Source organism: Lutjanus erythropterus, chromosome 6 (genome assembly GCF_056507025.1).
Source record: "Lutjanus erythropterus isolate fLutEry1 chromosome 6, fLutEry1.hap2, whole genome shotgun sequence".
Classification (NCBI taxonomy): Eukaryota; Metazoa; Chordata; class Actinopteri; order Lutjaniformes; family Lutjanidae; genus Lutjanus; species Lutjanus erythropterus.
The window spans coordinates 42,734,843-42,760,392 of record NC_139322.1 but is presented as its reverse complement, the minus strand read 5'-3'; the positions used below and the strand labels follow the sequence as shown (position 1 = coordinate 42,760,392).

The following is a 25,550-nucleotide window of genomic DNA, read 5'->3' as shown; positions in this document are numbered from 1 at the left end:
CATCGTCAAGGTCTTAAGGCTTTTCAGACCAGATTTGAATTTGATATGGTGAACATGATGGGAGCAGGACCTCAAAGTGTAAAACATGTCATTTCCTGTCGCCAACAGGGGGCGCTATAATTATGGAATATTTTCATATAGGTGTGTTCAGGGCCGGACTTTTATCAGACATGTGAAGTTTGGTGCAAATTGAACCATTTATACAGAAGTTATAGCAGAAAATTTAAAAATTTAATTCATGGCGAATCATCAAAATTCGCCACCACACTGTGGCCACACCCTTCCAAATCTGCAGAGTCTTTTAAGAAATTTTGATGAGAGTGTAGTGCAGAAGGTAGCCAGCGAGTTTGGCGCTGTTCTGATTCTTCCTGTAGGAGGAGTTCGTTAAAATGCGAGACAAGTCAAACGCCAAAACGACCAGGAAATTCAAAATGGCCGACTTCCTGTCGGTTTTGGCCTATGGGTCCAAGAGATTTTTTTGTGCGTCTGGGTGTGATACACGTGTGTACCAAGTTTCGTGCATGTCGGCGAAACGTGGCGGGGGGGCTGCTGTTTAAAGGGCGTGGTCAAGCCGTATGGCCATGCCCATCGACGAAATTAAGAGTTATAGGGATCATAGGAAACTCAGGACTGCCATGATATGTAAACTTTTGACCACAAGTAGACTGAATTGTCAACTCACTACACTCCATTTCCAGTCAACTGGGCAGATTTGAAGGTCTGAACCCTGGCAAGCAATGTAGCAGACTGTCCGGTTTGTGTCATCTTCATTAGTCATTGATCATCACTGTGTGGTGTTTCCTCTCTGCAGGAACTGATCAGCCAGGCAGCTCAGATCCTGGGCTCTGTAGACTTCCTGGGAAATCCCATGGGCCTCCTCAACGATGTCACTGAGGGTGTGTCCGAGCTCATCAAGTACGGCAACGTGGGAGGCCTCATACGCAACGTGACACACGGCGTGTCCAACTCTGCTGCCAAGGTACGCCTCTGCTCAACTGTGTTTAACCGTAACTGTCTGTTGTGGGTGCATGAGTTTTGTAATGTTCTGTATGTATGTATATTTTTATATTATTCCTTGTGCTTCCACTGGTGCAGCACAAATCATTTCACTTTAATTCCTTGCCTGGCTGTTGCATTGTTGTATTAAATTGTTCATGTGTTCCTGTTAATGTGGCCACCCCCTGAATAAACACATAATATATGACGCTGTGTGTGACAGTGTAAGAAGCCCTGTGGTATGAGCACAGTTTTTGTGTATCAGTTTGCAGGGACTTTGTCAGATGGGTTGGGGAAGACCATGGACAACCGTCACCAGAGTGAACGAGAGTACATCAGATACCACGGAGCCACCAGTGGAGAGCACCTGGTCGCTGGGATCCATGGACTGGCTCATGGTACAACATTTCTGTCTGATCACAGATACAGCAGTTACAGCTAGTGGGCAAAGGAACCGCTGAGTGGGTGACCAACTTAACTCTCTGGGCCCCCTGAAAATGTTGTGGTTAAAAAGGTTTGTCCAGCTTGGTGATCGCTCCCTGATCACAAGGAAGTCAAAATCCTTTTTAGTTTGGTGGCCTGGCAGGTCAGTTGTTAGAGCGTTTGCTCCATGTACTGAGGCTGTGAGTCCTCTGAAGCAGCCGTGGGTTTGACTCCTGCCTGTGGCCCTTTGCTGCATGTCATCCCCCCATTGTCTGTCCACCTTTCCTGTCATTACATATTAAAGGCATAAAGCTCTGCCCGCCACCCCCAAAAAATCTTTTTTATCTGTATTCAGTTGAATACAGTAGAGAGACATGATGTTTAATGTTCAAACTAATAAACTTTTTTGTAAATATACACTCATTCTGAATTTGATACTTACAACGCATTTCAAAAAAGTCAACAAAAGACTGGAAAACTTATAGAATACTCCAAAAACACCTGGGGCGCAGCTGTTCACAAGCATGGGTGGGTTGAGGTTCACCACTTATACAAATACTTATTATATTTATTGCAAATAGTCCAACAGTTTAAGAAGAATGCTTGTCAACACAAAAGTGCAGGAATTTATAGATTTTGCCATCTACAATCCATAATATCATTAAAAGATTCAGAGAATCCGAAGAAATCTCTGCACTTAAGAGGCAGGGCCGAACATTGAAAAGTCTCTGACCTTTGACCCCTCAGTCAGCACTGCATTAAAAACAAAAAAAAGTCCCACTTACTTCAGTCTATAAAAAGATGAGCCTCGAGCTCAAGTCTCCTCAAGCTCGCCTTCCTACATGGGCTCAAGAACACTTTTTAAAACTTGTCAGTAAAGACTCAACTACTCTACTCTGTTTAAGACTCTACCTGCACTTACTGTTTCAACAGGAAATCTGAATTTGGTTGGACTGAAGCACTGAGTCATGAGGACTGACGTGCATAAGTCTTGTATAATGAAATCAGCAGACTTTCTCTTCAGTCTAGAGAACAAACAAACAATTGTAGTGAATAAGTGTGTGTGGGTAGAGTTAGTGCTTCATGCTATCACAGTTCACAGTGTTGAGATGACTGTGCTGTGTAACCTCAGAGGCTCCACTGACAGCATGCTGTACATGAAGAGCTGATCCCTCAGTGACCACAGTCTTTCTGTTCTCTGTGAAGTTACTGTCTCTACACGTTTGCATGTCCCTTTGAAATGAACTCCTTCTCCTCCCCTAGGTATCATTGGAGGCATGACGAGCATCATCACTTCCACAGTGGAAGGGGTGAAGACGGAGGGCGGAGTCAGCGGCTTCTTCTCAGGCCTGGGAAAAGGTCTGGTCGGCACTGTGACCAAACCAGTGGCTGGAGCTCTGGACTTTGCCTCAGAGACGGCACAGACGGTCCGGGACATGGCTAGTCTCAGTAACCACAGGTGGGTTAGGTCTCTTACCTGTGTTATGAAAAAAATGATTCCATGTATGTAGCATTGATTCATTTAATAATCGATTATTAAATTATTCACCACCTAATTTTTTAATAGGAAAAATCAAAATGATCTGATTCTGTCTTCTTAAATTTGAGTATTATTTGTTTTCTTAGGACATCATCTTGGACTTTGCGAAACACCGATCAACTTCTTTCACCATTTTCAGACATTTTATGGACCAAACAACTAATCAAGTAGTGGAAAAATGACTGGCAGATTCATTGATAATGAAAATAATAACTACAGGAAAGACTGACAGGATTAATAATCGAATAACCGAGAAAATGATCAACAGTGAAAATAATGGATAGATACAGTCCTACATGTGTTACTGTTGAGTTCAAGAGATTTTTAGATTTTCTCTGTAGAAAAAGCATGGAGGTCTGAATGTGTTACGGCTTATAACAACACATATTGAAAGTGAATTAACAAACCTGTATGTCAAAGGGGACATATCCTGCTTTTCATTATTTTCTGTCATAAATATAATGTTACAATATCAGATTTTAATTTCTAATCCTTGGCTTCAGACGGCACTGAATACTTGTACTTTGGCCATGAGCAGACGTCATCTTGTCATAGTGATTTCTTTATGAGTCATCTGCTCCAGGCATAGTCTGCCCACGACAAAATATTTCCTGTTTTTCCTAAGATGTTTTCTGCTGCTCTGCCTGAATTGTCTGTGGTTTCTTGTTGCAAGTCACCACAAACACCTGCTAACTGCTACCTAGCTGCCATTAGCCAGTTAGCTGTGCAGTTATCTCCTAATAGCTGATTTTCCTAGTCAATTAGTCATCATTAGTTCAAGTCATTAGTCGACTAATTTTGGTATTTTTATGAAATTAATTTTTAAAAAAGATATTTTGGGGTCACAATGTCAGCTGCCTGTTAAATGCTAACAGCAAAAGCAGTAATGATTCTGAAGTGTATCTGAACAACCAATGACTTGATAGAACATTTGATTAATTTATTTCAACACAGTGTAACCTCATACAAGCATCAGACAGTGACTTTGCGTGGGAACTTCTTTTGTGCACACAGTAAGAACATTTCTTTGCATGTTAGTGAATGAGGCTCATTGTTTATGGAAGTCATTAATACTTCCTACTATTGCTGCTTTGTCACTTGACCTACCAGTCGTAACTGTGGTATTCTCTTGGACAGGGGTATTCAACTAAAATTCAAAGAGGTCCAGTTAGAGAAAATTATAATTAAAATAATGTCTAACTTGTGTTATGAGAGTGATATATACTTAAGTAGTGTAGTAGTTGTATCAACATCTACATCGGGTGTCAAACTCATTTTGGTTCAGGGGCCACATACAGACCAATTTGATCTCAAGTGGGCTGAACCAGTAAAATTAAAGCACAATCTATTGGTTATTCTGCCGATTAATTGAGTAATCAGATAAGAAATATTGCGTTCTGCATTTTTTCCTATTACATTACTTTTGCTTTTGCTAAAAGTAAAGGTAGTAATGTCTGCAGAAACCACAAACAGAAGATGGAACTAACTCTTTTTACTGAAACAGTCACCAGAATGTTTTGTTAACATGTTAAAATCACAACATTTTTCTTCTGGAGCAGGACGCTCCCAGACCCCCAGAGGACAGGGGACTGGTTTACCAACCAGGGTTCCCTTCTAGACACAAACTAATGACAGCAGACTGTCTGTAAACAGCACGATGTTTCACTCTGCAGTGTTTCACACAAAGACTTTATTTGTGTGGACACCCAGGTTTGGTTTGTCACCAATTTTGGCATTTTTATTTTTTTAATCAGTCCGAAAGGATGACGGTATCAGTGATTGATTAGTGATCAGTCTGCCCTCCTCTCCTCCCTCACCTGTTCACTCTGCTGTGAGAAGGTCTGAAAGTTTCTCACAGAGAAACACAGACTCTCCTGTTTTACGTATAGGCCTCCTTATACAGTTGTTTAATTTTATAAGTGCATCTGGTTGGTGTCAATGTCATTACCATCATGTTAGTTTCTGTTGTAATAAACTCCGTCATTAACAACAGTCTCCTCCACACGCAGCTTCTCTGCAGTTGGTCTGTGTGTTTCCTGATCAGCTAAAGAAGCGCAGGAAATACTAGAATAGTTGCACCAGTTAAAATAGAAGCGTCCCGTCAAAATTTAAAATTTCTTAATAATTTATTGGTTATAGGTCCGGGTCCGTATAGGATGGCGTGTGGGTCTGGACTTGGACCGTGGTCCGCCAGTTAGGGACCCCTGCTCTAGAAAGTCAACCTGAGCCCGCCTGCCCCGTGCCTTAACTGGGTCGATACAAGCATCATTACTCTTTCTTTAAGACAAGTTGAAGTGGAACTGTTGCTGCTGCTGCACATGTTGCTGTCTTACACCTGTAGTTGTTGTTCAGTGCTGTTAGGTGTTCTTCTCCTTGGAATTTAACATCAGATTACAGCATGTGTAAGCGGTTATGCTGCCCCTGTTATGTTCAGAGGATTTGCATCTGTGGTATCTCCTACCTACAGTACTGTTAAAAAAATGAGCACACAACATGTTTTCAAAACTTTGGCATCGACTTGGTACTGAAATATTGGTTCTTGTGATATTCCTAGTCTGTACAGTGTGTGATGTGTGTTGTGCTATGTTGTCCAGGCTCAGTGTGCAGCGGGTCAGGAAGCCTCGCTGCTGTAAGGGCCCTCAGGGACTGCTGCCTCGCCACTCAGCCACGCAGGCAGACGGTCAGGAGCAGCTCTTCCGCCTCACCGACAACATCCACTCTGAGTTGTGAGTCTCCATTCTAACAACCTGATTACCTGCCGTTCCATCAGACCCAGAGTTGACTATGCGTTTCCCCCCCTTCAGCTTCATCGCTGTGGAGCCCATCGACAGCTACTGCGTCCTCATCTCTTCCAAAGTGGTGTACTTCCTGAAGCCTGGGGACTACGTGGACCGTGAGGCCATCTTCCTTGAGGTCAAGTACGATGACCTCTACCACTGCCTGGTCTCTAAGGATCATGGGAAAGTATATGTGCAGCTCACCAAGAAGGCTGAAAGCACCAGCAGCGGTGTGGCCATTCCTGGCCCGTCCCACCAGAAACCCATGGTGAGACACCTATCTGACTCATGTTTCACTGGCACTCTCTGCACAGTAAGACTGGTTCAGGATCAGCCAGATTACTCAGAAACACTAATTTACAATACAGTTCATATAATTCATGCAACCACAATTCCAAAAAAAAAAGAATACAATGATTAGCAAATTAGTTTTGATTTATGCTCAATTGAATATTGCAAAGGAAAGTAAGAGTGTGCTGTTGTCTGACAAGTCATGAAAAGCAATGTGAAAAAGATGTGCACATTCTTGAGGCCAGTGGGTTGGGTGCTGGATCACAACTTATTGGCATGGCGAGCTATTGTCTCTTCCTCATACTGCTACTAATCTATACAGAGTTGCCATCTTAAATACCAATCATGCATCAGATTACACCAGGTGGTATACATCTGACAACAAAGCACAAATCAGAAAGGAACAGGCACAAATCAAACAAAGAACTAATTTCTGAAGGCAAACCTTTCAAATACAAAGTCACAAAGTCAATAAATTTCCGTCATTAGGATGCATTCATGTTCTAAAGTGAAGAGCTACCATACTTTATGAGTCTCAGCCAGAGTTAAATGTTAAAGTATGAAAGATATGGATTAGAAATATATTAAAAATAAGATTGAATTCTTATTTAACAGAATTCTATTCTGTTAGCAAACACAACCTTTACCTACTTTTAACCCTAACATTATATACTGATAGCTAACACTACCATTAGCTACTGTTAACAAAACTGTTAGTTATTGTTAACACTACCGTTACATACTATTAGCTAACACTACCTTCAGGTATTGATAACATTAACACTATATACTGTTGGCTAACACTACCTTTAGCTGTTGATAACATTAACATTATATACTGTTAGCTAACACTACCTTTAGCTATTGATAACATTAACATTATATACTGTTAGCTAACACTACCTTTAGCTATTGATAACATTAACACTATATATTGTTAGCCAACACTACCTTTAGCTATTGTTAACAAAACTGTTAGCTAATGGTGTGTAACGGTAGTATTAGCAATAACTAACACTACCTTTAGCTATTAATAACATTAACACTATATACTGTTAGATAACTCTACCTTTAGCTATTGATAATATTAACATTATATACTGTTAGCTAACACGACCTTTAGCTATTGATAATATTAACATTATATACTGTTAGCTAACACTACCTTTAGCTATTGATAATATTAACATTATATACTGTTAGCTAACACTACCTTTAGCTATTGATAACATTAACATTATATACTGTTAGCTAACACTACCTTTAGCTATTGATAACATTAACATTATATACTGTTAGCTAACACTACCTTTAGCTATTGATAACATTAACATTATATATTGTTAGCCAACACTACCTTTAGCTATTGTAACAAAACTGTTAGCTAATAGTATGTAACAGTAGTATTAACAATAACTAACACTACCTTTAGCTATTGATAACATTAACATTATATATTGTTAGCCAACACTACCTTTAGCTATTGTCAACAAAACTGTTAGCTAATGGTATGTAACGGTAGTATTAACAATAACTATTATTTTTTTAAATAATAACAATACCTTTAGCTATTGATAACATTAACATTATATACTGTTAGCTAACAGACGTGCGTGTGTGACCACAGCATTAGTGTCTCCACTCTGTCGTTAATCATGACACAATCTTGTCCACAGGTCCATGTGAAGAGTGAGAGTCTCGCCATCAAAATCTCTCAAGAAATCAACTATGCCAAGAGTCTGTACTACGAGCAGCAGCTCATGCTGCCTCCCAGCGAGAACGAGGACTGCTTACTGCTTGAGTCCTGAACATACGACTGCTTGCTGCCCTCAGTCTTTGAAACTGTTTGACATACTGCAGTAAAGGGAAAAGTCAAACACCTGTGCACTTGGTGTGGTCACATGACCTGATGTTTGACAAAGCACATACATGTACATGACATAAAAACATATGCAAGACTGTGTTAGTCTGACTGTGTATATGCAGAGAACACTTGTGTGTTTTTATGGTGGTGTACTCATGCTACAGGTGTTCTTTAAGTTTGTGAATAGACAGAAATGTAAATAGAGCTACATACCAATCCTATAAACTAGTGTATATACTGTATGAATTCTGAAGTGTGGAGAAAAACAACAGAAGCTGATATAATGTGAAATGTAACTGCCTTTAAACTCTATTTTGTGTATAAGAGACTATTAGTTGGGGGGGGCTGCAGCCCCCTGCCTCACACACACTGGAGCTGCCTGACACTGTCTCTCTGCCTTTCACAAACACAGACCTCCAGGTCCAACATGTCTACTTTTATCTAACAGTCTTTTTTCTAATGAGCCCCATCTACTTTCTAACCAGTTGTCCTCTGAAGGACAGTGTTGACCTCCTCCCAACAGGCTTCACTCTGACCTTGTTGAAGCCTGAGCGTTTGGTTTTTGGTTTGATGTCACATGAGATTATTCTGAGCTGTGTTAGAGCTGTGTGTTGGAGAGGACAGAGAGGTCGTGGACTCAATCTGTGATCCTGTAAAATAAACTCACATGGACACAACGCTTCAAAGTAAAGACCACAACTGCAGCACTCACTGTGTTGTTATTTCCAAACTTAAACAAACCACATGCACAGTATTTGCTGTATTCTGTCACCACAGACACAGAACCTGTTTGGGTGAGGGTCATGGTCATGTTTACTGCAATAAACCTGAGGTTCAAAATAACCTGAGATTCCATTCTGTAAGGTTTTTCTCATGGCAGCAATCATAGTTAAATGTGTCTACAAAACAAGTCATTTTCTATATCCAAGTTGTTGTCACTTCCTTTTCTGCAGCTGAAGTATAGATGAATCCGACGACCGCTTTGGTGTTCCACCATCTAGCAGCGTCACCATTGCTGCAATGGCACATCGTGTCTGTCACTCTTGGTGTCTGCTGGTTGGGTCTAGAAGGGAACCCTAAGTTTGTGAGACTCTCATGAGTTTTTTCATAGTTTTGGTCAAACAGACAAAAAATACAACATGCCCAAGATAGGGTGTAGCTGCAAAACACAAACTAAAAAAATATGTACATTTAAATATATAAAAACTACAAGATATATTCAACTTTTAACAAATCAAAGAGAATCCCTTTTAATTTATTTTTTATCTCTGAGGTAAACTGTACAAAACAATCCATATGTCTTCTTCTTAAAAGTGCAACTGAAATTATATTTTATCTTAAATAAAAATAAATTAATATTTTGGATTTGAAAAATTGGAAACTGGATTTTTAAAACAAATCTCACATCAATATAACTAAATAATTGAAATCTCTTCAAATAAACAAACTAAGGCTTGCATATGTGTTCCTAGTTTGAAAATCTGCCTCTCAGTGTGGATTGTCCTTTTAACAGTTTCTTTACTGTTGTTGACTTGAGCTTCTCACTATGTTTCCAGGTGACATGCTGCATCATGTTGGTTGTACTACTTGCGTAGGTCACCACCATCTTGCAGTATTTGCATGCAGCCTGAATCTTGTCTGTGATCTTCTCACCCTCTTCATTTTTGACCACAGAGGGTCCTATCTTATGCTGATCAAAAGACCAAATGAAAAGCGTGAGGCACAATGGATTTAATTTATTCAAGGTGTGTCCACAGGTGTGCACAGCAGGATACACCTATCAGATGTGCCCAAGTGTCCTCATTAATCCACTGGCGAATTTAGGCCGATTTAGGCCATCAAGTAAAGGTTTGTGTATTTTGCATTCTGTTTTTGTCCAAAGTTGAAATTTGACATGACTGTTGGAGCAGCTGAACCACACAGCTTCTTCCTGATTTCTTAGACATTATTGTCAAAAGTAATGTTACATAAAAAGTAAGTGTAAAAGTTGAAAATTGTAAACTTCTCATGTTGGATACTATAGGGAGACAACCCTGCAGCAATGGTCGCTTGTTAATTTCCTGTATTTCGCTGAATTTGTCTATAAATTGGAGGTTGTTAGATCATCACTTTTATAATGATTTCCTTTTGGCTCAGAATGAGTCTTAACAAGATATGCAAAAAAATCCATAAGGGTCCATTTGAGAACACAACACACCCATTTAGGTAACTTCCTAGACCGTAAACCTAACCTAACCAAGTAATTTTGGTGCCTAAACAGACCCGTCTCTTGTAGTGCTGTGCATCCACAGAACAACATACTTAAATAAATCTGCCACAAATTATATCGAAGTCCAATACACACAGAGAGCTTTTCACACTGTTCTCAGCCCGGGGCTCAAGCATACTTACATCCTTAGCCCCAGGCTCAGCAAGCTTTCACACTGGTACAATCCTAGCACATTCTAAAGTGGGATAAACCTGACTTCAGACTGAGTGTTTGGGTTTTGGTTTAGGTTTTTGGCTCTGGGCCAGCCCTGCTCCAGAGAAAGGCTAGCCCACAATTTGTGAGGTTATCCCGTGAAAATCGACTAAACTCAGGGCTAAAAGGTGCCAGAGTGAAATGGGGCTGAAGGTTGTAATAGCTGTGTCAACTTAGGCTTTGGTTAACTGTGTTTGAAAATGGGCTAAGTTATCCCAGGGTCAACTCTTAACACTAGCCTATGTATGCAATGTGTATGTGTGTGTGGTGTCCTAAAGTTGTGAGAAACTGTACATTTGGGCTACTTTATTAACAAATGAAACAACCTATTAGCTGATTAGCCTTTAATGTCAGCGTTACATTCTATATAGAGGCCAAATACACCCCTAGATAAAGAGATAATACATTTTTTGTTGTGCCATGAAGCACTCATATTATGTTTGTCAATTTAAAAGATCATTTTGCAAGACTGTTTCTTGTGTGACTACACATGTAGCTTTAGCAGCTAACATTAGCTTTTGGAAGGAGACAGTTTGTTTTACGACAAACTGCAATTTCCTCAATTTGTAAAATGATCTTTTAAATTGACAAATGTGTAAATAAATAAATCATGGCACAGTTCAAGCATGTTTAAAAAACACGTTTTTCTCTCAACATAAACTGCAATACATATTTCTATCCAGTGCAAGGTCTGATGGTGGTCCAACAAAATGGGGGGGGACTTTGATTCTCTATAGAACTGGGGTGCCCTGTGAGTCAGACTCTCCCAGTTTCTTTAAAACTGTGGCAGTGATTACCTGCTTAATGACATCTTTAGCATTTGGAGGAGGATGCTAGTTTCTCATACTGAGGGTTGTAGCAGCTGATGACAAGTCTCAGTCAGATGAATAGGTGTCATGCTGGATCTGAACTTGCCTTTATGGATTTCATGTAGGGGGAGGCAGATTGACACATGTAGGTAGATCCAAACAGGGCTGACAGGCAAAAGATTCATCTTCCTATGTTAGGGTACTCCTCTGAGAGCAGGTGCCAGAATTCACCTTTCATGTCAGTGGATGCCCTGGATTTCATCTGAACGTCGTCACTCTCAAGGGTGAGAATTTTCTTCTCCACTGCAGTACTGTCCAGGAGGAAAAATGTTCCCACTTTAGAGGCGATTTCATCCACATCAATGCCAAACGGAAACACATGTATGAGGCGACTGGCTTGAGTGGTGTACAGTCTGTAAAAATGTCTGACAAACTCTTAAAAAAAAAAACGGTTAAGCTGAGCTTGTCATCAGGCTAGGCTTACAGTGCATCTTTAGACTACCTGAGAGAATCTTTCACTTCAGGTAACAGTGCAGAAAATCTCATCAGAAATTTACCCCATCATGTCAGTATGCAGCAGCAACTCTGTGCTCCACCTCAGTATGTTCCACCTGAGCATGAAAGTATGGGTCTCCTCTGTTTCTGGCACGGATGGAGTTCACAGTCTTCATGGCGACAACCATCATGTCTTAAAACAGGCTTGTTGGTGAATTACAGAGATAATGAATAAAGTCTATGAAGGACCTGTGTCATTTACAAACCTGTAGCTCAGATCTCCTCTGTGGCACTCAAGAGAGAAACACTCACATCAGTCGATGTCCTTTTTAAACTGACCCTCAAGATTTTCTGTTATGTCCTCAAATCGTCATGTTACAGTGTTTCTAGACAACTGAATTTCCTTGATGGCCACCATGATTACAGCTTCACTTTTAAAAATCACCCCAGAAATGTTCCCTTCACCATTTCTCCATCTTTGAATGGCTTTATTTGTTTCACAAGTATGTGACTTACCCGATATGATGCTTTGTTGGCTGCTTGTCCCCAGGTGCTGGGTCCCATGAAAATGGGCTGTTGATCTGCTAGTTGAGATTTCAGTCACTTAACCATACGTTTTCAGAGCTCACTTTTGGCCAGGAAAAATTCCTATTTAAGGTTTTGTGTATGGTTGTAAAATGCTGTTCAAGGTTGCCCTTCTTTGCTAGCAGACACATAAATGATTTGTTTTCTGTTTCTTATCTGTTCTAGTTGCCATTGTATGCCATTTTTTCACAGCTTAGTGCTCACAGCACAGTGTGGTTTATGAATTAATCACAGTATTTGCATGCCAATCAGTAGATGGCAGTATGTGACAATTGATAAACACATACTGGTTGAATGCAGATGCTGGCACTTCAGAGCTTCTGTGTCATTATCAAAAAATTTTGTGATCAACCTGGAAGCACCCCACAGTTGACCAGTACTTCACAATCAACTGTTGAGAACCACTGCTCATGTTCATGTTGACTTTTTACAAATGAACCAAGTGAAACTGAAGTACTTAGCTGTTACTAAATGAATTTCATAAGTATATACTTGTCTTATCAATTATCTGATCGCCTTCTCAACAGGTGTAATGATCAGCAGATGGATTTATTATTAGTTTAGCTTTTGAAATCATGCTAAAATCCAGTGTTGTGCTAGTTACTGAAAACCAGTAACTAGTTACCGTTACTAGTAGTTACTTTATTTCAAAAGTAACTCCGTTACTTTACTGATTACTTACACCAAAAGGTAACGCAGTACTGTGAAAAGTAACTTTTTAGTTACTATGAAAAAAAAGGTTTAAGTTTTCTTTAGCTCGGTTTCCATTTTTGCGTATTCGCTCTCCAGGTACTTAGAAAAAGCCGTGTGACGCCCGGTATCATGCTAACTAGCTTCCTGAAAGCAGGCGACTCCAGAATAGAAACTGGCTGCATGTCTTCTACAACATACCTTGCAATGGCTTTATCAACTTTTTCCTGGTTAGCAGGAGCAGTCAGTCCCTCAGTTCAAACCCAGCCGCTGTTGCTCAGGTGGTGGAGGTGAAGTGGCATCACAGTCTGTGTCTGTACTCTTAGCTACTGGCTTTGTCGCAGCATGTTGATTCTGTAGGTGTTTCAACAGGTTTGAATTGCTATTTTGGGCAGTAGATAAGATCTTTGATCCAAGACACAACTTACATTTAACTAAAACATTCTTGTCTTTGTGCTCGACAAAGGTCAAGTAGTGAGAATATCTCCATGTAAAGAAACTTGACTTGGGCTCCGCCGCCGACGCCATGATGATACCAGTCTTGTAAACAGACATGCCCACACAGTGTGTCTTCTCCCGTCTTCCTGCTGACACACACACACACACACACACACACACACACACACACACACACACACACACACAGGAAGATTCAGGACTACACGGCTCTGGCTGCAGCTCAGTCTCTAGCCAAGACTACACAAAAAATAACGTAAAATAACAGAGTAACACATCATGTAGTAACATTAATTGAGTTACTGAATTTTAAAAATAATGCGTTAGATTACTAGTTACTGCAAAAAATAACTGCGTTACTTTGTAACGCGTTAGTCCCAACGCTGCTAAAATCACATGTGCTTTCATAAAATCCCACGGTTGGTTCATTTGCTTTCACATCAAAAACAAACCACAGTGAGACCCACCTTTTCAGGCGGACTTGGTCTGGTTCTTTGGTCTGAACCAGGGTTCCATTGACAGCTTTCACACCAGCCCAAACAAACCAAATTAAATGGGCAAACAGACCACAGTCTGTTTTAACCGGACTAAACAAGGTAGGTGGCAACACACCTTTGGTCAAACAGCAGTTTGGATACATGCAGTAATATATGCAGTGGAAGCTAATGCTTTACTAAGAATTATACAGTGAAGGCTCAACATTTGAGGATATTTTGTAGCTTTTAATAATTTCCATTAACACATTCTTAGATTCCCAATGGGAATCTCCATTATTTAAACAAGGAAACACAGTGTGATCAGTACAAAGCTCAAGATTGTACATCCCGAAAGGAAATAAAATGAAGAAATGACTCAAGCAAAAGACCAGGCCCAAACTAAGTCACTGGAGCTACAGGTGAGCAGCTGTTGCACAATGAAATAAAAACTACAAATGTTCTCTACCTTTGTTGATTTCTGATAACTAAAATAACCTTAAAACTCCTTCACCAGATCTCACAGAATAACAGTCAGAACCAGTCGATACCTGATGGGTCTGCAGTGTTTGGTCTAATCAGCTCTTAAGGGTCCTTCCACAGACTCATGATAATATCTATTCTTGCCTTTATTTTTGTAACATTTAAGACATTGCATCTTGCAATGTCTCATAAGGGGCACACTGGTGTCTGTACTATCTGGTCTGGCTATGCTGATTGGCCAGCCCACAGCCTATCGGGACAACCATTCTCCGATGTCATTATTCCCTGGGATCCAGTGTGAATAGTCGACATCCAAGATTTGCGTCAGGATGGTGCTGTTGGAGCCTATAACCTACTCAGAACCAGTCAGAGCAGAGTAACCAGTCAGCTCACAGTGCGAGGGCCTGCTGTACAGCACCTGGACCTCTTCTGTGTCTGATGCTGTATCAGTATCTGGCCTCTCTCCCAGGGTTGGAGTCCTGCTGCACCTTTCATGTTCCAGCAGCCTGAATGTGGCTGCTGACAGCTGGGAGGAGGTTTAGCTACTGCCAAGGGGGTCATCAAAGAGCAAGTGCCTCAGGTGGATGTGGGTGGAGGTGTGTGGAGGAGCAGCAGAGCCTCAAATCACGTCAGCTCGCAGGTGAAGCTCAGCAGCAACAATGTGGAGATTAGTGTGAGGGAACGCTGACTGACTGCCGCATCAATGGCTGCACACAGAAAAGAACACTGTTAGAGATCCATATGATTACACTGTGAACTCATAACAACTTACCATTAATGGACCAGTGTGTAGGAATTAGTGGCATCTAGTAGTGAAATAGCTTATTTCAACCAACGTGCCTGCCAAGCTTGTAGGAAAAGGAAAGGCCGTATCTAGAGCCAGTGTTTGGTTTGTCTGTTCAGATTTTAGATTTTATTTAGGTCCCCAAATATAAGACTATTTACATAAAAGACTATAGAAGAAATTCTGCAATTTTCAGATGTATTTCTGCAGTAAACATTTTATAAAACATTTGAAAATGTATATATTGATGAAATGGCAAAACAAGAACCTGTTAATTCTGTCCAACTGGCCTTATTTTGTCTCATTTTCGAAGTAGGCTAAAATATCCTGTGTTGTTTTTCTGAAAAGAGGAAATAAATTCAATGAGATGGCCTGTTAACTCAGCCTAAATTAATTTATTTCTCATTTCTCAAGTTTTAATATATATATATATATATTTTTTTTTTTTCAAAAAAGCATCAAAATAAAATAAGGTTATGTGGAAAAGGCAGCAAAAATGGTCAGGAATGTTCATTTGTGCATTGAATGACCTCCTCCAAGAATTTATTAATAAGGCCTGCTGAAAATTGGGTTGGAATGGTTTACAATTTTTATACACTGGGTCCCCAGAAAAAAAGTTTGGGAAACAGTGCTTTAAATGATACATTTTTTTGTCCTCAACCCTCATGTTCAGCTAAGTCATGTTTTAGTTAAAGGATCAATGTGGAGGATGTGGAGGATTTAGTGGTTTGTTTCAATGAGGTTGTAGATTGCAACAGAGTGAATAACTCACCTCAGTTTGTCTCAAGCATGTAGGAGAATTACAGTGGTTCCAAACTTATGAAAAATGCATGAGCCAGCGTTTGGTTTGTCTATTCTGCGCTATTGTAGAAACATGCTGGAATTATGATGGTGTCCATGGAAGAGGACCTGCGCCCTCTGTACATAAAGAGGCAAAGTGCCTCTACCATGGGACCTTACTTTGGACAGAATATGTAGCCTGCAATAGTTTATAGAGAAATCTTCCACGAAAGTCACAGTTTGTCCAAAAAAAATTGTATATAGTGTATAGATATGTAAGACTGTAAAGATGCATAGTAAGAAAGACTACACAGCCAAGTGATGCAAGTGACGTCATAACTTCTTCCTCCAAAAGCTAGATCTTATGATATAAAAAATAGAGTAGATCTGTCTTGTAAAAACATGTTCTATAGAAAGGCAAAGTCCTACCCTCCTGGAGGACCACCATGGGACCTTGCTTCAGAAGAAATATGTATTGTGGTTTATGTTGCGGCAAAAAAATGTTTTGATCCCACTTGAATTCTACCACAAATTACACATATGACGTTTGTCAATTAAAAAGATCATTTTACAAGTCAAGAAAGTCAGTTTGTCATAAAACTGTGGAAGCATTAGATTGTGAAGAGAATTTTTTTTTGAAAGACTACACACCCGATGGTTGCGTAAGTGATGTCACAACTACCTCCATCCAAAAACTATCCATCCAGTGTGTTTGCGTACTGGGATGTAATCACACAACAACAGATCTGCTCATTCTTTCTCTTCCCGTCTGATAAAAGGACCAGGAGTTGCTAGAAGTGGGGCAGTGATGTTGGTGTTGATGACATATACTGTACAAGATGAGAAATGTGGTTTCACACTCAACTAAACAACAACAAACCTACCACAAACTGCGATGTTAAATTGTCTTGTAAAATTATCTTTGAAACTGACAAAAATCATATGTGTAATTCATGGCACAATTCAAATGGGATCAAAAATTTATTAATTTCTTGTCATTGACTACCTTGATATTTATTTTCCGTAGACAACCAAAGGGGAGGGGCTTCCCTTTCTCTAAAGGATTCAGTAACATTAACTTTAACACAGAACTCGAAAATGGTAATGGTTCCCTCCTCTGTGTCATTTGCCGAAGAAAGGACACTGCACTGCTGACAGTTCACTTGTATTCAGTTTGTGCACTTCCCAAATAAATTTGTCACAGTCAGCTGGAGGTTGCTTGGAAGTCATAAGTCGGAAGTTTTTACTTTGACTGGACAACAGCATTATTTTCAGGTGATTATACAGAAAACATACTTATGAATATTATGTTCCATTTCTGACATATTCTGCTAATAAATATCTGTAAATCTGACACATTGGGCCTTTGAGAAAATAAATGAAATATTTTAAAGGGATAGTTCACCCAAAAATGAAAATTCAGTCATTAGCTACCCACCCTTTAACATGAAAACAGCCCTGCCCTAAAGTACCGAGATGCCGTTTGCATACTGTCACAACACATACACAGTTCAGACAGATCTACAGTGAAGACTCAGGCTAAAAACATGGTGTACATAACATTTTTAGTCAACTTCACATGTCTGTGATACTTTGGGAGACTTGAATTACACCAGACAAGCAGTATGGAGGCGTTGTATGTTTTTATTCTGTTGTTTTTCACATTTAAAAACTGGTCACCATTCACTTCCATTGTTTGGGAGATTCTGCAACGGCATTTTCCTGTGAAACTCCAGCAGTGTTTTGTGGACTAAAAAACTAAACCTGACCTTCAATCAGTGTGAGGGTGAGTAGATAATGACTGAATTTTCATTTTTGGATGAATTATCCCTTTAAACTAATGCACTTAGAGAAATGTGTTTTAATCAAATTTGAATTGGACTACGTTAGGCTAAATGCTGTGGTCATATTGTGTTTTCCAATTAATAAGTGCTAGTTATAGGCCATCTGCAGGCATCTGTTTGCAAAAAGATGTGTACTTTTTGTAGTGCAGGTAACAAAGTCTATGAAACTCAACATTACAGACCCTCCTATTTCATTCATTCATTTCATTAATGTCTGTGTGCTGTTTATTTACAGCTAGATAGATAATTTAGAATGACTTTGACATTGTTTCTCTAGCTACCAAGTGCTAAGGTGTCTATAAGTCTCTTATGTGTTGCAAATGCACAAACTGCCTTTGACAGGAGCCCAGTTTCCAGTGTGTATACTGCTGCTGTATGACTTTAATGGTAAGTTACCACAGTTACAGTTGTAACAGACCCTGAAGTGACCCATGACCCACCAATAAAATGTTCCTTTCCTTTCTTCAGTCGTGGATTGTCTGTAAAAACACAAATAAAAAGTATTTACTGTGAGCACACTGACTAGATTAACCGTGATCAGAGCAAATCATATAAACACACTCACCAAACACAATGAGGCGGGTGTGTGTGTCTGTGGAGCCCAGAGGATTCTGGGCTGTGCAGCGGAACATAGAGCCATTTAGCTCAGCAGGAACTCTTTCAAGGACCAGCTCCCTCCCATCATGCTCCTCCCTGCCATCCAGCAGACGCCCACCCACTTTGGTCCACGTGAACATGGGCTCAGGGAAGACCTCACTCTGAGGACACACACATACACATACACACACATTTTGAACCTGTAACAGTGCACTGCAGCAGCTCAGCTGGTCTCAGTCTGACAGATGGTAAACTTTATATTACACTGAGATTTAACCTGATGAAACTAATTATTAAGAATTGTAATTGGTGCTTTTCCTAAACAGAGTCAATCAAATAAATGGACTTTTTAGTACAGACAGTGATGCTCTTTAGGCCTTTAATTGGGCCTGAAAAGTTGAGCCTAAAAAGGCCCCAGCCAGACAAAATTTGGTCTGAACCTGACTCAAACCCATCCCTCATTAGCATATTTTTAGCCTGAACCAGATTACAGCCTGATGTTTTTCTTAACAAGTTTCCCTCTATGTACCAAACAGTAGGAGCTGGCAGTGACAGGGACAACAAAATTGGGTAGAAAAATGAAAAATAAAACAAAACAAAACAAAACAAAACAAAACAAAACAAAAAAAAACATCTGGTCTCATCAGGTTCAGGCACAGATCTCAAGCTCTACTACAGACAGCTGCTGCTCTGGGCCAATCAGCTCACTGAAATGGCTCCTCTGTTTCTTTAAACTTGGTGCCATCCTGAAATATGTCCTGTTTCAGCTGTGATACAGTTTCAGATCCTGAACTGAGCAGTGAAACTTCCTAAGTTCTCCTCCTTTCTCTACATTGGCTTTTTGCACTTGATGTGAATAGCCCTAATGGTTTAAAAATAGAGAAAACTGATAACACTTCACTTTACATTAAAATTTTCTTTCAAAAGTTTTTTTTAAGTGATATTAAAGATGACACTGACTCCAATAAGGTTGATTTCCTCTGGCAAGTTGGTTTTATTTTGCACATTGCTGAAAACTGCTGTTATTTGATACCAGCCAATAAACCAAAACCAATTCTCTGACCACTGTTTCTGAAGAGGGGCTCAATTTCAGGAATATTCCAGGAGTTTGGAAACAGTGAGATCATTTGCATCTAAATGTTTTTTGGAGAAACTTCCCTCCTCCTTCAGGAGCTCTGTTGCAGGTATCTGCACCACTCTGTGCTCTTCAGAGGGCAAAAATAACACATCTGTTTACACTCAACAGTGCCAGTCACATGTGACGTAAAGTCATCCAAACACATTCTCATACTGTTATTTATAGCAAAGCTGGAATGCAGATGAATCCCACTCATTAAATGCTTGTTTAAGACATGTAAATACCTCTGCACTCACACATTTTATTATAGTGTGAAAGAGCACCTCAAAAAGCCACCATTTCCTTCCAATAACCAGTTTTACATTGTCCCTGTTTGCAACAGCTTCACTGCATCACATGACATGGTGTAACTAAAGTCTCTGCTGTTTCGGTTTCACAGTCGACAGACAGGAACTGAAACCAATTGCTGCCTGGGAGGAAGGAACTCAATCCAAAAGCTTGTGGTGCACTTTGAAAAGTGGTCAGAGAGTTCCTTTTTTTTATTCTGTCCATATCTCTGATACTAGAATGTTTCCGACCCAATGGTGACAGGGCCGGGCAAATGCAAATTAGGGTACGGTCACACATGTGTGAATGCAAGACAGTGGCCATCGCCTGCTGAGGTGAACGCAGCACTCCATGTAAACTGTGTAGCCATTCCCCCAGACTGGAATCTCTCAGTTCATTTTTTATTTCCAAGGGGCTGTTATCAGCAGGCACAGACCAAAATGCTCCTACCACTGTCACTGGTCATTTTAGTTTATGGATAATACATGGCTCAGTTTGATCCGAAGTGGGCCGGACCAGTAAAACCAGTGCATATAAAGACCTAGAAATAACAACATCTCCAGTTTTTTCCCTTTCTTTTCTGAAAATGTTCAGAGTTAGTTCTTGGAAAACCTGACACTCTCTTTACACTTTTTCTTCTTTTGACAAATACATTTTCCACCAGCGGCTCCTGCATGAACAGTATGGTCACATAGTCTGTACATAAGCACATGACCCAGCATAGAGCCTGTTTATTATCAGTGCAACCTCCAGTGAGCCAAGCAAGAATAAAAGTGCTGTTTTTTTAAATGGAACAAATGACTGTTCTGGAATTTGCAGTCTTTGCAAAGTCATCCAACAGGCTGGATCTGACCCTTCGGTTTGTCTGTTCTGGCTTGCGGGCTGTATGTTTGACACCTCTGGAATAGACCTACAACTAATAAGAGCAACAAAATATGACATAAAACCAATCACTGCAATGAAACTTGTGACACAGAATGACATGCAACTTGAGAAGATGTTTGGTCCGTTTTCAAGCAGGAAAAAAATGGCAGCCTGCTCACAAATGTTCTCAAATTACATCTAAACAGAACACTAACATGTTTCTGGAAACATCTGAGGCAAGAAATTAATAATGCAGTGACAAAATCTTGATTCACATTTGATTAGTTCTGTCTTGTTTGACTGTTTGATCTGAGATTTGTGAGCCTGGTGCGTTATGCTCAAAACATTTGACGGGTGATTTTTCAAATCCGGTGACATTCACTGTCAGTCAACTTATCAAGTTCACCCCATGTTAAACAAACAGTTGGGATTGGCCTGAACAGATCCAGGACAGGTGGAAATCTATCTGAATGGGAAGGGAGCCAGATGCAACAGAAACATTGAAAAAACAGACTGGACGTTGCGTCCATGTTCAAAAAGCTGCTGGTTGGAAACTTACTGCAGAAGGTCCCAGCTGAAAGCCCTGTACAGTGATCCGCACTGTGTCTCCCACCTTGGCCCTGCTGGGACTCATGGACAACTTGGGTCCTCTTGGAGCAGCTGACAGAAAGGTGAAAGACCACATTGGACAGTAGAGATGCACAAATAGCACAAATACATCAAAAAATATCTTTGTAATTTTAAAATAAAAAAATACATTCTGTACAAACATGTTTGGCTTTAACCCTGTTACATTGAAAAGATGAGCTCTGCTAATTTCCCACAGAAGTGTGACCTCTAGTGGTTGTAGTAATTATGGCGGGAACAGTGATGGACATGTTATGTGGTTCACTTACATTTAGACTGTAAAGGCATTTTTTTTTTCTACAGTTGCAACCTATTTTTAAAAATGTGTCTTATTAAAGAATAAAATAACATATTCAACTATACACAAATGAAAGCTATAAAAGTATTTTGTTTCAAATTGCATCTTTTTTTCTGCATAGCAAAATATAAATTACATAATAATCAAAAGAACTTAATAGATATTTTAAAAACATTTAATTGAAAAACTTCTCACGACTTTCTGACTTCTGACTAATAGGAAAGTCATAATAGTACAAATTAGTTTAATGTGACTACCCACAGTTCCAGGATGAACAGAGAACATGTCCACCTGTTTTCCATGTGACTGTGGTACAAACCACCTGAGGTGCAGCAGTACAAAGTGTGCTGGAGGCTCAGGATGACCCACTTTCTGTTTATTGTTCTCAGTTCAGTTTGAATTAATGAATTCAGTGGTTTGCCTCTGTTTCTTTATAGCCCTGAGTTTGTCCTCTAAAAATGAGGTTGTGTTGAAGTTTGAATCTCAGTAGCTCTCATTATACATCTCATTAGCTCAGTTGAAATTGCATATTAACTGTGTCAGGACTCCTGAGATACTGGGATAGTATGTGATGTATTTACAGAGTATTGTGTATCTTTATTGTTATTATAACAAGGTGGTCTGAGTAATTGTATTGAGAAAGAGAAGTGATTGACCTTAAATAAAACCTGTCCCTCACTGCTCCAATCACAAGATCGTAGCCAACAACAGTGGAAAGTCAGCTTTTTGGCAAACATTGGCCCATTTACAGGGATTTGCATTTGATTAATGTGCATTTTCCTTGAGAATAAACAAGTCAACCCTGGACGTCTTTCCTGTTGTAGATCCTTAAATTCACAGGCAAACTTTTTCAATACATGAAAATTGAGAGAACTTCAAAAGTTCAAGGCACGCTAACATTTGATTCAAAAAATAGTTTTTTTTAAAGTTGTATGCTACATTTAGCTGATAAATGGTTAGCACTTTTGCCTCACAACAAGAAGGTCAATGGTTTTCCCCATTTGGACATGTCCTTTCTGTAGAGTTTGCATGTTCTCCCCATGATTGTGTGGGTTTTCTTTGGGTGTCCCTTACCATATATAAGGAATCTTATATAAAATCTTTTCTTTCCTTACTCCATAGATCATAAACCTGTGAATACACCACTAATGGAAATAGCCGCATCACTGTAATGCAGCAACACGCTGAAGTGGTCAGTGTGGCATCTACTTATACAGTAAATGTCCCCTACATGCTGTAAGATGAGCATCACATGACTATCTGGGGTAACTGAGCTGGCGCTACTGCTAAACAGCTAATATGCTAGCATAATCTGTCTGTCTTGTGTGGAAGTCATATTCATATTCATGTACAATCTGACCTGCATGTGTTGGTGCATAACTCACCCAGTGTGACCTCGGCCTGCATGGGCATGGACAGAGCAGGGTGGTTGACCTCACAGCTGAACAGAGCCTCGTTGTCCAGCTGGGGGTTGAGGCTCCAGGTCAGCATGGCTCTCACCTCCATGGTGCCGTCACCCACTGCCTGCTGCCGGTGCTGAAAGTAGTAGAGGGGATCGCTGCTCTGGACCCAGCGGGGAAACTCCCTGCTCACAACTGTCTCAGGGATCACCTCGGTGGTCGGCTCGGGTTCTGATTTGGACCCTTGCTCTTGTCCCGGTTCGGGCTCATCAGGGCCGACTTGGCCGAGTCGAGCTGGCTTCCCCTCTTGTTCCAGCAGGGACAGGGACTTCTGAAGTTTGGTGTCATCAATTTCCCGACTGGAGAGAACCTGGGAGCTCCAAAGCCCTGCCTGGCTCCTGACCCGGCTTTTCTCTTGACCTGAGTCTTTGCTTTTGTCTCCAACTGAGGAGGAAGACTGAGCAGTTGGAACCACATCAATAAGCTCACCATCCCTCTTGAAATACACCTGGGAGGCAGAGAGACAAAGGCAGGTGAGCTCAACAGGAACACTAGAAGCATTTCAGATCATAACCCTGATCCTGTTTCCTCGGTTAGAAAAGAAAATGTGTTCTTGATGGCTTGAGGGCCAGGACAAGCATTTACTAAACCAAATGCTTTGTCACAATTATAGCTGGTTAAAAGAGATGCTAAGAAGTCAGTAATGCCCTTTAACAGGAACAAGCACAACTCAGGGACTGCACACATGACAGGTATCAGAGTTTTACTGTTCCTTCTGGTAAATATCATTTATCATGTCAGAAAACATTGTAGAAGAGGAGACGTTATGATCAGCGCCACTGTCATCACTTCAAAACACAAAGCCTCAGTGTAAAACTCTTACAAGCCATGAGAAACTGCTGGTTAATACAGGCTTTACAAATATTAAGCTTATAGCAGAGCTGGAAACTGTGTTCCCGTGGTGTTATGTTCCAAACCCCTATCGATAAAACCATTATATGCTCCGTAGAGCTGGGGAACATTAGTCTGGAAACCAGACAGATCTGCTAAACTAATGTTTTCATTTGTGTTAGCAGATACGCCTGGCCCCCTTTCTGTTCGGAGAAGATTCCACCAGCCTTGGATCCGGTCAGGCCAATCACAACTATTTATTTAATATGTGGTGGGTTCTAAAAAGTCACATGTCACACAGTTCATGATTCTCATTGGCTGTTTGTCTAGCCAAGTCTGTACAGTCAGCAGGTCCATCCAGCACAACGCCTCCTGAAACTCAGATCAAACTGTCAAACTAAACAGTGCTGATCAAATATGAGTCAAGATTGTGACTGCATTGTCTGTTTCTCATATAAAATGTTTTCAGAAAGATATTATAGTGCACTGTTTAGTTGTTGTATGAGAAAGATTGTAAACAGATAGCTGCCATTTTAATTTGGTTTAATTTCTCTGATTGGTTGCAGGTCACATTTTGTTGCTCTGACTGGTCTGTCTGTAACAGGGTAGACCCACATACATATACATGTAGACGGCACATTGGCCACTTGGACTTGTTCCTGTGTTACATTTATGTCGCTACCTTTTTTGTTGGGTCAAGACTGACCTGTAAACAAATACATGTAAATGGGGAGCTTTGTTTTTTCTGGATAAAAAGCACAATAATGTTTATTTCTCAATCGATCTCAGTGAGTGGTGTTATATTGAAGAGTTTATGATCTACATGCAATAAAAAAAAGTTAACAAAACAAAACCAAAGCATGTTAGCTCATCAGACCACAAGCAGTGCACTGGTATGTGGAATCATGCAAGGGAAACAACAATCAAGGGAGGCTGCCCATAGACAGCCGCCAAACTACTGTGGGACAGGTAACTGGACTCAACAGCATGCTCATGCAAACATGCAAACTCTACAACACACTGTGTGGACATCAAACAGGTACTTTATACAGGAGATAACTGTGAGGCCAGGAGATACTACAGATCTCTGTCCTTCAAGAAGGCCTGAGAGGATGATTTTTGGTCCCACCCACTGTATGTGATATGATTGGTTAATTCACCTGCCACTGTCTAAACTGTGACTGTGGCCATATGTGTAGACACATATACGTAGACGCCACATTGAGCGCTGAATCATGCGTTGACGTCGCCACCATATTGGATGTGGCAAGAGCGAATGGAGAAGATGCCTCATTCATTCATGCAGAGTGGCAACACACAGAAAAAGCTGTGCAAGACCATTCTTTTCCAAGGTTTTCAGCTTACAAACACACACACACACACACAGACTGTAGTTGTATAGTTGTATAGTTGTATAGATATATGTATGTATATATGTTCATCAATGCCGCCCCGTACAGATAGATGTATGTATATATGTTCATCAGTGCCCCCCCGTACAGATAGATGTATGTATATATGTTCATCAGTGCCCCCCCGTACAGATAGATGTATGTATATATGTTCATCAGTGCCCCCCCGTACAGATAGATGTATGTATATATTTTCATCAATGCCCCCCCTGTACAGATAGATGTATGTATATATGTTCATCAGTGCCCCCCCGTACAGATAGATGTATGTATATATTTTCATCAATGCCCCCCCTGTACAGATA

The 25,550-nt window shown here is 40.3% G+C and overlaps 2 protein-coding genes across 6 annotated transcripts in view; one reads left to right on the top strand and one right to left on the bottom strand.

Moving 5' to 3' along the window:
* Window positions 1–8,598, top strand: part of vps13d (vacuolar protein sorting 13 homolog D) — a 103,442-nt gene extending 94,844 nt beyond the window's left edge. For all 4 annotated transcript variants that reach the window (XM_084722005.1, XM_084722006.1, XM_084722004.1 and 1 more), the window contains exons 64-69: window positions 812–979; window positions 1,262–1,394; window positions 2,683–2,878; window positions 5,554–5,685; window positions 5,764–6,004; window positions 7,704–8,598. In XM_084722005.1, coding sequence (XP_084578131.1) covers window positions 812–979; window positions 1,262–1,394; window positions 2,683–2,878; window positions 5,554–5,685; window positions 5,764–6,004; window positions 7,704–7,835 — 1,002 coding nt within the window. In that variant the 3' untranslated portion in view covers window positions 7,836–8,598. The remainder of the gene's footprint in view (window positions 1–811; window positions 980–1,261; window positions 1,395–2,682; window positions 2,879–5,553; window positions 5,686–5,763; window positions 6,005–7,703) is intronic.
* A 5,490-nt stretch (window positions 8,599–14,088) lies between these two features.
* LOC146326241 (immunoglobulin superfamily member 21-like) overlaps window positions 14,089–25,550 on the bottom strand; it is a 47,261-nt gene continuing 35,799 nt past the window's right edge. For both annotated transcript variants that reach the window (XM_084722002.1, XM_084722003.1), the window contains exons 6-10: window positions 22,928–23,450; window positions 21,177–21,277; window positions 18,317–18,509; window positions 18,192–18,230; window positions 14,089–15,050 (exon numbers count right to left, since the gene is read on the bottom strand). In XM_084722002.1, the coding sequence (XP_084578128.1) occupies window positions 14,968–15,050; window positions 18,192–18,230; window positions 18,317–18,509; window positions 21,177–21,277; window positions 22,928–23,450 (939 nt within the window). In that variant the 3' untranslated portion in view covers window positions 14,089–14,967. The remainder of the gene's footprint in view (window positions 15,051–18,191; window positions 18,231–18,316; window positions 18,510–21,176; window positions 21,278–22,927; window positions 23,451–25,550) is intronic.